General features: G+C 59.4%; 1 protein-coding gene across 10 annotated transcripts in view; it reads right to left on the bottom strand.

The window, feature by feature from the left end:
* Window positions 1-952: 952 nt before the first annotated feature.
* Window positions 953-10,793, bottom strand: part of DENND1A (DENN domain containing 1A) — a 452,316-nt gene continuing 442,475 nt past the window's right edge. For 7 of the 10 annotated variants that reach the window (XM_016137432.2, XM_036238282.1, XM_036238284.1 and 4 more), the window contains 3 exons: window positions 6,980-7,108; window positions 4,351-4,609; window positions 953-3,402 (listed from right to left, as the gene is read on the bottom strand). In XM_016137432.2, the coding sequence (XP_015992918.2) occupies window positions 2,215-3,402; window positions 4,351-4,609; window positions 6,980-7,108 (1,576 nt within the window). In that variant the 3' untranslated portion in view covers window positions 953-2,214. The remainder of the gene's footprint in view (window positions 3,403-4,350; window positions 4,610-6,979; window positions 7,109-10,793) is intronic. The other 3 variants (XM_016137434.2, XM_016137433.2, XM_036238283.1) reach the window with 2 other exon arrangements.

The following is a 10,793-nucleotide window of genomic DNA, read 5'->3' as shown; positions in this document are numbered from 1 at the left end:
TGTGGGGTGAACGTCCAGGTGTCCCCTTGAACTGCCAGGAGCCTGGGCACCCTAAATACCATCGGCGACCTGCGGCCCTGCTCCAAGGGATACAGCAGGCCTGTGACCAGCGCACACTCAGGCCTTGCAGGCCTTGCTTGGGTGTGGGCCGGGGGTCAAATCCCTCCGACTGCTCGGAGCCTCTTACTCTACAGAAGGGGCTGCTAAAGATGGCTAAGGCCGCCCCCCTCGCAAAGCTTCCTCAAGGACACAGTCATAACAGCCTTCTCCCCAAGAAGATTTTATTGAACGCACACACAAAATTCATCCTTGGGTTTGCAGATTAATTCCTGCAAGTGAAGAGAGAACAGCGCTCACGTGAGCAAGGAGCGCAGCCCCCGGCCCAGCCAGGGGGGCCATGGGGCGGGCCCCACTTCCCTGCAGCCATCCAGTACCCCTTGACACATACCCTGCCCACCAGCTGGGCTGCCCCATCCCCCATAGGGTTCAGGGGTGTGCCGGAATGGGTAGGACTGGAATCTGTATGGAAACACCTGAGTGTCCCGGAGGTACCCACGTAGCTCAGTAATCACATGCCTTCCTGGCCCCTCTCCCCAGGAAGTGAGCTAGAAAACACTCCTGCGGTTTAGAGAGACAACTTGCCTGAGGGGCCATGACAGACTCAGGAAGAGGCTGTGTGCTGGGCCAGGAGCTCTCTACACCCCATGTCAGAGCGAACCTCGAACCCGGGTCCCAGCCCTCCAGGCCTTACTGACCCATGGGAGGGGGTGGCCTCCCAGCTCCTCAGATACTGCCAAGGCTCCCTGGGGTTCTGGGACCTCTAGGGACCCTTGCCCCAACAGACACCGCTGAGACTGTGTCTGACCATTCACAAATAGGAAATGAGAAATCAGGTCAAAATGCTCACAATTTCCTGCATGTCTCAGATGGTTGTTTTCTTAAATGGTCGGGCCATATTTCAACTCGGTTTATTGAAACTAGTCAATTTTAAGATTCATCAAATCAATAAAGAGGAAAAGAAAGATAAAAGAAACAAAAACATTTCAATTTAGCTTTGGTGACGTTGGCCTCAGGAATTTCTTTGCTGGGGAGATCATGAGAGTTGGGCAGGGAGGGGGCGGGGGTGGCTCCTCGCAGGCCTTTGCCTCCAGGCTGTAAGAAGCGAAGCTTGTCCGCTCACTCGAGGCCTGGAGAAGGGGCTGGGCGCCCTGCTCTTCCTGACCCCGGGAGCCCAGGTGGCTGGGACTCCTGTGTCAGTCAGCCTGCCGGGAGCCCAGGTGGCTGGGACTCCTGGGTCAGTCAGCCTGTGGCATGAAGCCTGGCCTTCGTCGTTGGAACCTGGGTGCCGGGTGCTCGGCTCTGCCCCAGCAGTCCCACACGACCCGAGGCTGAGTCCCATTTGAAAAAGACACGAAAGACCAGGATCAAGGGTGAGGGCCAGACAACAAGACTCCAGCTTCTGACACCCTCACCCTCAGATTTACCTGTTGCTATTTTGCCTTCTACAAATCAGAGTTGCTGGTGCTCTAGCCGCCATGCAGGCCTGGCCGGGGCTGGGTTTGGCTATCACGAGGGAGGGACCTCAGGGACCCCTCAGTCCCCAAATCCCCACCAAACCAGAAACAGCTGAAGTTTGGGGTTGGGGCGAAGACTCACAAGAACAAGAAGTGCGTATTGCTCGGAAGGGTTGGACATGCCCCGCCAGGTCGATCCTCCGGTCTGGGCGGAGGTTCCTAACTTCAAACTCTAAATGATGTGTGCCTTGTGTTCACGCTGAGGGTACCACTGACACCTGTGCCCATCGAGGTGGGGTGTCCAGGGCCGGGCCACAGACAGGAGAGGAGAACAGGGCTCGGCAGGAGAGGCCTTGAGGAGGCTTCCAGAGGGAAGGCAGGTAGGACTGGTTGGGGGTGGTCACTGGCCCAGCTGACCTACCTCTTTAGTGCAAAACCCAACAGAGCAGCTGGGGAGGGTGGTGGTGGGTGGGATGGGCGCCCAGGAGCTGAGTTGATGCCCAGACCAGAACTGGTGCCCTTCTCCAGTGGCCGGACCTCGGAGATGGGTAGTGTGGAGGGAAGGAGGGACAGCAAGAGAGGGTCCCGCCCCTTCCCACCAGCACAGCCTGGGCGGAAACAGAGCCGGGGCGGCCGCCTGGGAGCCACGGCGTGTGCAGCACGTGCTGGGCCGAGGCCTCCCCGGCCCTCAGTGCCTGGCTCACTCGAAGGTCTCCCACTGCTTCCTGAGCTGCTCCACGGAGCCCGGGGCCGGGGCCGGGGCCAGGGCCGGGGCCGGGGCCGGGCTCACGTCTTGCTTGGTTTTCCGTAGCAAATCCTCAAAGGGGTCTCTGGCCTCTTGAGTAGCAGAGGGCTGCAGTGCTGGCTCCAGGCCTTGAGGGGTTTTGGGAGGAAGGAGTTGGGGGTCTCCCGGCCTCAGGGACAGCCCCTGTTTGGCCTCAGCAGCCCTGGCACTTGAGCGAACCAGAGGCAACGTTCGGATCCTCGAAGGGGCGACTGTCATGGGGCCCAGCGGCTGCAGGGGGCTGGTGTGGGCCCCCATGGGCATCTGGCCAAAGAGGTTGGGCATGGAGAGGGCGGACAGGCTGGGCTGAGCTCTATGTGGGGCACAGAAGCCAGAACCGGACAGCAGGAAGCTGGGGGCAAGAGCTGGCCCCAGGGAGGCAGGAGGGGCCCCGAAAGGCCCGGCTGCTGCAGAGACCAGGGACATGGCGGGCAGTGCCGCTGGCATGGATGGGACAAAGGGGTTGAGTGACGGCTGTGGAAATGGGCTGGGAGTCCCTGCAGGGGCGAAGCTGAACTGGGGGGTGAATGGGGTGGCCACATTTGGGGCTCTAGGGCCCAGCGGGAGGGTACTGCCTGACCAGGCTGTGTTAAGTGGGTCCAGGAGGGCCAGCAGGGCGTCATTGTCAGTGGCCGCGGTCCCCGGGGTCAGGCCGAGCGGCTGGAGCAGTTCGGTGGGGCCTTGGGGGAACCCCGGGGCGGTGCGCCTTTCCTGCTCGGCCTGCAGCCACTCTGATGAGAAGTCGCCGAGGGCAGCACCAGCGGCCGGAAGCTTGGCTGGGCGGGCGGTGGGGGGTGGGGGCACGATGCCCAGCTCCGGGGTCTTCCTGCCCTGGGGCCGGGGGATGGTGATGCTGCCCAGAGCAGGAGTGGGCGCCACCTCCTTGTCGCCGGACTTTAGGATGCTGTCCCGGTTCTGAGGCTTGCGGGGGAAGGCCAGGGAGTTCCCGAGCAGGAGTGAGGGCTTCTCGGGAGAGGTGGCCAAGGGCTTGCTGCAGATGGCCATGTCATCTTGGCCCAGGCTCCAGAGCTTGTTGTACGGGTGGGCGAGCTTCAAGGCCGCCGGCATCCCCCGACTCCGCTCGCTCCTGCCCAGGTCCAGCCTCTGTTGAAAGGAACAAGAGAGACGATGACCACAGAGTGGCCTGGGACAGACTGGGAGGCAGCAGATCCCCATCCCCACTCCCCTCCTGTGTCCCGGGCAGGATTTTGGTCCCAGGCAGGGGGCTGATGAGCGCCCAGGGACTCAGAGCAGTTGGGGGCTCAGCCCAGGTCACCAGCAGAGCCCGGGTCTGTCTGGACGCCCAGCCCAGGCTATTCTCACTGTGACAGAAAGGGATGCCACAGTATGTGGGCATTTTCCATCACCTGTGAGCCCGAGAGGCTCAGAGCCTGGGTGGAGGCATGCTGACGGCAGGGGAGACAGGACTGGGCTCAAGTCCCCGCTCTGCCGCGCCCAAGGCCCACGATCGGGGCCTCGCCCCCTTCTCTTGGCCTAGGGCGGGGGGCACACATGAGCCCCTGGGCAGTGTGACCCAGTACTTGCAGAGTCAGCAGCCCCACCTGCAAGTGAAGAAACAGGCAGAGAGAGGGGACGTGGTAGACCGGAAGGCACAATATGAGATCAGTGGTTACACACAAATAATGTAGAACCGTGGAATTTTGACCCAGTCTCTCCAAGGAGCCTTCCTTGGTGGGGATGGGGGCAATCCTGGTTCCACCGGGGGTCAAAGCCCTGCCCGGGGGTTGGGCTAGGTCGTGGGGAGAGCGGCCTGGAGCACCAGTCCACCTGTCTCTGATGCCAAAATGGAAGTGGGGGCAGGTTCCCATCAGGTGTAGTGTCTTCTCCGGGGATCACTGAGAGGTGGTCTGGCCGCTGGCCTGCCTGGCAGGGTTTGCCGTTGGACTGACCTGGTCAGCGTTGGTTGAAGACCTTGGAAAAGTCCCTCGGTCTCTTTCACTGTCACACGGGGGGACCTGCCTCGTGTGGAAAGCCCCACCAGCCCCAGCAGGTGTCCACCCAGCCCTCACCCTACCCCACCCCGCCCCATACCTGATAGTCAAAGGTCCCTGGCTGTTCCCTCAGGTCTTTGGGCGTCCGAAGGTCCTCCAAGCTCTTGGCCTGGCCCAGCGGCTGCAGCGGGACCTCCACGTCCAGGTTGCCGAAGACGTCTTCCAGGAGGTCGATGCTGGCCGCCCGGTCAGGCGGGGCCGGAGCGGGGCCCGCGGGCTCCCGGGCTCGCTGCTCTGGGCTCTCTGCCTCGTCACCTTCCGCGCTGTCTGACTCCTTGAGTGTCCGATACGGCTGCGGCCTGGGAGGAGGCAGAGCAGGCTGGATTCTCCCACCCAGAGCCTCCGAGGGAGGAGTGGGCAGCCCCACCCCCGAGATCCTGGGGGACGGGAGAGTGTCCTGGGGTCCCCGAGCGCCGGAGTCTGGCACTCTGACAGACCTGGGGCTGCATTTGGGTTCTGCTGCACCACTTGGCCCGTCAGACACCTGGCTGGTGGGCTCACGAGCCATTCAGACAGGGCATGAGGAATGAGAGCCGACTGGAAAGGCAGACGGGCGCACCCATTTCTAAGCCCAGCCCTTGTGGCCGTCAGGTCCTGGGAATGGCTCATGGGAAGCTCCCCTGGGCAGCTGCCCAGCACACCCCGGAATCCGAGGGGGAACCGTCTGGGCCTCAGCCTATGCCGACCTTGGTTCCAGCTCTGGTCATGCCATCTCCTTCCTGCTGTGGGACCTTGGACAAGTCACTTAACCTCTCCGAGCCTCAGCTGCTCCCCGCTTCCAGAGTACACGTCCCTTGCCAGTGGAGGTGGGCGTCGTGCACCGTGGGCACGCAGAGGCTAAAGGGAGTCTGTGCATCCACGCACCAAAACCTCAGCCCACCCGGGCGCGGGTGACAACGCGTCCCTTCCTCACGGGGCCTGAGCCCCAGGGCACCTCTGTGCACGTGGAGAATGGTGTTGGATAAAGCCTGACCCCTAGTGGGGTCTGGGCCGGAGAAGCATCCCCGCTCCTCTAACCACGAGGCTGGGGCTGGCTGGGGCCCCTGGGCCAGGCAGAGACGGCCCACGGCTCTGCTGGAGTGGGGGAAGGCTGCCACCTGCTGGTCCCCAAGGCTCACTTGCAGAACCCTGGCCAGAGACGGACAGCGGGGTGGGGGAGAGGGCTCAGTGACCAGTCTGGACTTGTGGCAAGGACTCCACCGACCTGTGATATTTCGCCGAAGGCAACGCAAGCAACGGCGAAGCAGACTCGCACCCCTACTTTACGGATGAGGGGACCGAAGCTCAGAGAGGCTATGTAACTTGCCCCATGTCACACAGCGCCTGGCAAGAGGCGGAGATGGGAGCCAAGCAGGAGAGACTTCAGGAGTCCCTCACTCGCTGACTAAGCCATCTGTACGAGGGATCGAAGCCCCTTTAACCACGTTTCAAGGAGATTAAGAAGTCAGTGGGCTTCTTACACTTAATGAAATAGTATTCATTAAAAAGAACCCATTTCGTTCTGAGTTAAGATGAGCCCTTCCTTTATAAACACACACACACACGAAAGCCTACACTTTTCATAGGTCGTGGCTCAAGGAGCGAGCACTAAAGATTAAGATTTAACATACAGGAAAGGTGGACTACGAAGCTGGGGCAACACTGACTCCGGCCATCGCTAAGTGAGGGGATCGACGTGCCCCTGGCCACGGGAGAGCAGCTGGTGGCGGAAAGAGCCGGAACCCTCCTCCGCGGGGACAGTGGCAGGAGCAGAGCTGTGGGTTTATCAGGTGCCCCGAGGAAGCTGCCGGCCCAGACCAGGAGGAGGGGCTGGGAACAGGGAGAAGGAGGGGGAGAGGCACCTCTCCTGTAAACGCTGCGAGTTCACTCCTGGGGTGTGTGGGTGGGGGGTGTTGTGGGCCCCTTGGGTGTTCAGCAAAGGGCAGGTCCCTTCCTTTAAAAGCTCCCATTAAAAACATTACAACCTTGTAAGAAATAGACAGACAAACCTTGTCCCTTTGCTCAATCCCGGCTCTGAAAAACTTGTGGGGCAGAGTGGCAAGAAATAGCAAAAATGGGGAACTAGAAAAGCTTAATTTTGGGGGGGCGGCAGTGGCTGGGCTGTGGTGAACTTTTTATATTCCAATTTATAATGTGTATGAGGCTGAGATTGTAAATGATAATGATAAAAATTACTTTCAAGTCAGGCAGATCGGTGAAACATTCAGATATGCCAGCATTAACAGGCACGTTCCACAGCGATAATGTCTTTTTTTTTTTTTTTAAACTTAACACCTGACCCTCCAACTCCATGGCTTTCTAAGATGTGCGGAGACACAGGACTTGGGCATCGCCAGCTGGGCTAATTGTAGCCATCGGCTGCATTAACGATCAGGTTCCTTTTCCCCGAAACGTGCGCCCATCTCACACCTTTACGGCCATGTCCCTCTTGTCTCCTGACTCCACTTTTACAGCCTCTGTGGGGCTGGCAGAATGAACATCCTGCGAAGAGGCACCCAGAGGTGGCGTTCACCCTGCACGTTGGCACCAGAAAGCAGCAGCTCCAGACATGCCCCACCCCCGGCCCGCTCCCCACACAAGGGCAAGCAGCCCCGGCCACCCTCTTCCCCCAAGCGGCCCCAGAGAGTCACCAAGCCCAGCTGAGAGAAACGGAAGAAGGAAGGAGTGACCATTCAAAGGGAGCGGAGAAGAAAAGGCTTTCGGTGAAGCCAGAGCTCGGGCCCTCTTCCCGCTGGCATTCATCGTCAGAGGAGTCTTCGGAGAGGAAGACCGCATAGTGTCGCAAGGGCTTTACCAGGCTGGGGCAGAGAGGAAGACAAGAGAGAAGAGACAGTTAGGAGGCGCCCTCGGAACGCCGCGCGGCGGGGTCGGAAGGAGGCCTCCGGGCTCGGGGCCTGGCCCTGGCCTCCCGCCGCCAGCTGCGGGTGGCGGCGCCCTGCGGAAGGCCCAGGGGCAAGGAGCTGGTCCCAAACGAAAGAAACTGTGGGTTTTGCCGCATGCATCAAGAGCCTTAAACACGAGATCTAGTCATCTACGCCCTGGGAGTTCCACTTCCATTTAGATAACCCTAAACGTAGCAAAGAATTACGCACGTAGACGTTCATCGCTGCTGTGTTTATAACATTAAAACAGGAAGCGACCCAAATTTCCAGCAGTGGGAAGCCGGTGGAGTAAATTATAGTACAGTACCCTCCCCTTAACTATAATGTTTATAAAGGAAAACGGAAAAATCAGGATGCGGAATTGCAATTGTATCGCATTCTCTCTCATCTACTTAACGGAAAAGTGCATAGGAAAAAGACTGGAAAAGTATATGCTTAAACGTCAATGCTCGCTCGTGTGCATATGGGTGATTCCCCGCCTTGCCCCTTTTTATTTTTCTGATTTTTCTATGTTTTCTACAGCGTGCATATCCATTTCAGTAATCGGGAAAAAAATAAAAAATACGGGGAGAAAGAGAGCACGTGGAAGACATGTGCACGAGGCCCCTTTCTGACGAGAGGCCGCGCCCCGGCGTCTCCCTCAGATGCCTCTTCAGAGCGTCTTTTTCATCCGCGATGTGGAAATTAAAGATTCATCGTCATAAAAAATACATCTCCCTTGTCAGTCCCCCGTGAGCTCTGCCTCTGTAAACACAAACACACACAGCCCAGAGAAGCTCCACGCACTCCTATGAATTATCCACCGACCAGGGCCCCCCGGAGGCCTGCGCTTGCAGAGGGGAGCTGGACCAGGCAGACCTCGGTTCAAATCCCGGCCCTGCGGCCACTGATCAGGCACGTGCCTTGTATGGCAATCTGGGCATATGCCAAGGGTCCCCTGGGACGATGGTGAAGTTTGGGGACAGGGTGAGTAGGAGACACTGGGGTACCCGGTAGGAGTTATCTCCTCTCCCCCCACCCCCAGCCAGAGCAGTCTCCTTTCTCTGCTTTATAGGATGTGATTCCCTTCAGCTTTTATTTTAGGAAAAAGCAACATACCCCCCCAAAAAAGCGCATGGAAACCACGCCTGGAGGGGCAGCCGCTGTCCCTGGGGGACTGGGAGAGTGGATTGTTCCCGGCCTCTGCTACATCTGCCATCACTGGTGCTACGCCAGCGGTCACCCAGGGACACGCTGTTCTTTCAGAAGCGGAACCAGAGCAGGCGCCCAGGGCCGCGGGGCTCCCAGGGTCTCGGGGCTCCCAGCCCTTTCACACTGCACCCGAGTTTCCTCATTTCCTCGCATCCTCCCTGGAACTCAGCCCTGTCCTCATACTTGCCCAGGGCTGCACACAGGAAGGTGGCGAGTCCCAGAGACAGTGTTGGCCCAGGTGAAGCATTTTCCTCTGGAGTCGGGAGGGCAGGAAGGCTTCACTGGCAGAAATGTGCCCTGGCCGCCCTCGGGACAAGGCTGCCCGGGTCCTCCACATCCACCGGGACATAAAACAAGACGGAACGGCCACTCTCCACCCAGCCGCTGGACCCCTGTTCTGAGTCAAACCCGACCTTGTCACGCCTACTGAACAACCTGCAAACCTCCTGCTCTCAGCTGAGATTCCGCAGCAACTGGTCGTGTGGCGAGTACATCCTCTGAGCAAAGCGACAGGAATCACGTTCAGTTCAGATTGCATCGGGACTGACTGGGTGGGCGGGGGTGAGGGCTGCGGAGCGGCAGTGCCACGTCCGAGCTGCAAGCAGGCCAGACGCGGAGCCGCACACCTGGCCCTGTCCACCTGTGCGGCCTCCTCCTGCTTCCTCCAACACGCCACCTGCCTGCTGTCTTGGCATCGTGCGCTGACTGCTCTTCAGTCCTGAAGAGTCAGCCCACACCGCACTCCTAGAAAGTGTTCCCGGAGCTCCCGGCTGGGGCCTCCTCTCGCTCGTTAGCTTCCTGGGCTGGGAGTTTTAGCGCTTCATTGATACCATTTAGCCTCTTGCAATTCTCTTTCCGAGCTGGGCTCCTTAAGGGCAGCGGCCTGGCTCATGCTCCTCTTCACGCCCCACCCCGGGCACAGCGCTGCATCGGCGCGATGGAGGTTTGCTGACCGAATGAATGGCAGGAGGCGTGCTGCGGGGACAGGGCGCCCCGTTTCAGCCATCTTCCTGGAGCCCCGACACAGCATGTGTGTCTCTCATCAGCTTGTGGCCGCAGTACAAAAGTGTCCCGCCTCTGAGTTCCTCATCTGTCCTCCCAGGTGCCGAGATCTGTAGAATGGGACCACGTTTGGGGGTGAGGGTATTCAGGGGAAGGTGGGAGTCTCAGAAAAATGTTTAAAACTCCATCCGCACAGAGGCACTGTGCCAGGCTCTTTACCTTATGATCCCTCCCAACAGCCTAGCAGAAAGGCATCGCTGCACCGACTTCTTAAAGGAAGAGGCTGTCATTAGTCCATCCGTCCGCCTGTCCATCTACACATCTGACCAAGAAGCGCTTCCTGAGTGCCTGTCGTGAGCAGACTCAGTACTGGCTGAGCACTGGGAGTCACTGGCGAAGGAGAGAAATGGGACCCGGTGACCCGGCCAGGATGCGATGAGCAGGGATCCCAGCCCGGGATCCTCACCTGTGTGTCAGCCAGGCTGGTGACAGATGTACGCGAGGGGACGCACGCCTCTGCTTGGGTCAAACCGAATGAGCCCTCAAACCCATCTTGACTGCTTTCCCACCATCTGGCCAAGCATGGCCCCCTCCCCTGGCTTCGACGAGAAAGCAGAGGTCGCAGCTTGGCACATGAGCTGAATGGCACGAAACCTGCCAGCAGCCTCTGCGTTCACAGAAAGAGCAAAGAGCCTTTGTGCCGGGCTGGACCTGGGCTCCGTCAGCTCACGCCACTGTCAAAAGCCAGTCCCCCCTCCCTGCCCCCAACTGGTGCGACCATGGAGCAGGGCTGGGAGGGGGAAGAGAGGGGGCTCCGTGTCAGGCTCTCCCGGCCAGGCCTGGCTGCTGGGCACTGGCTTCAACGAGAGGCCCTGGGTGCCTCTGGGACACCCTGTCTGTCTCTTGAGAGGGACGGAGCACCCACATGAGAGCTCGGCCACGTGGTTTGGTCAGACCAGGGTGCTTTCGGGTCCGGGCTTCGGGCCGCGTGGATGACAATGACGACGCCGGCAGCACTCACGCGTGCCGGGCTAAACGCTGCCTGCGCAGCTTCTCGTTAAGTCCTCATCGCGTCCTCGTTTTTCAGATAAAGACGCCAAGGCTCAGAGACGGGGAGTCACGCGCCCAGTGTCACACAGCAGCTAAACGCAGAGGCAGAGACCCTCGTTTTCCTGACTCTAAACCGCTCCGTGATCCCGCCTCCTCGGTTTCACGGATCTACAGCCATGAAACGAGGGGCGGCGTGTTCCCTCCCCTTCCGATTTTAAGAAAAGGTGAGATTTCAGAATAAACTTAAATTCGGCGGCTCATGCTCTCCCGTGAAACACAGAGTCAGATATTTGTCAAGAGATAAAGGATGAACCGTCGAAAATGCCCAGGCTTAATTTTTTTTTTTATTATTAGCTTA

Source organism: Rousettus aegyptiacus, unplaced genomic scaffold (assembly GCF_014176215.1).
Source record: "Rousettus aegyptiacus isolate mRouAeg1 unplaced genomic scaffold, mRouAeg1.p scaffold_m13_p_3, whole genome shotgun sequence".
NCBI classification, from domain to species: Eukaryota; Metazoa; Chordata; class Mammalia; order Chiroptera; family Pteropodidae; genus Rousettus; species Rousettus aegyptiacus.
Note: the sequence above shows the minus strand (reverse complement) of the source record. Positions and strands in the feature narration are given on the sequence as shown.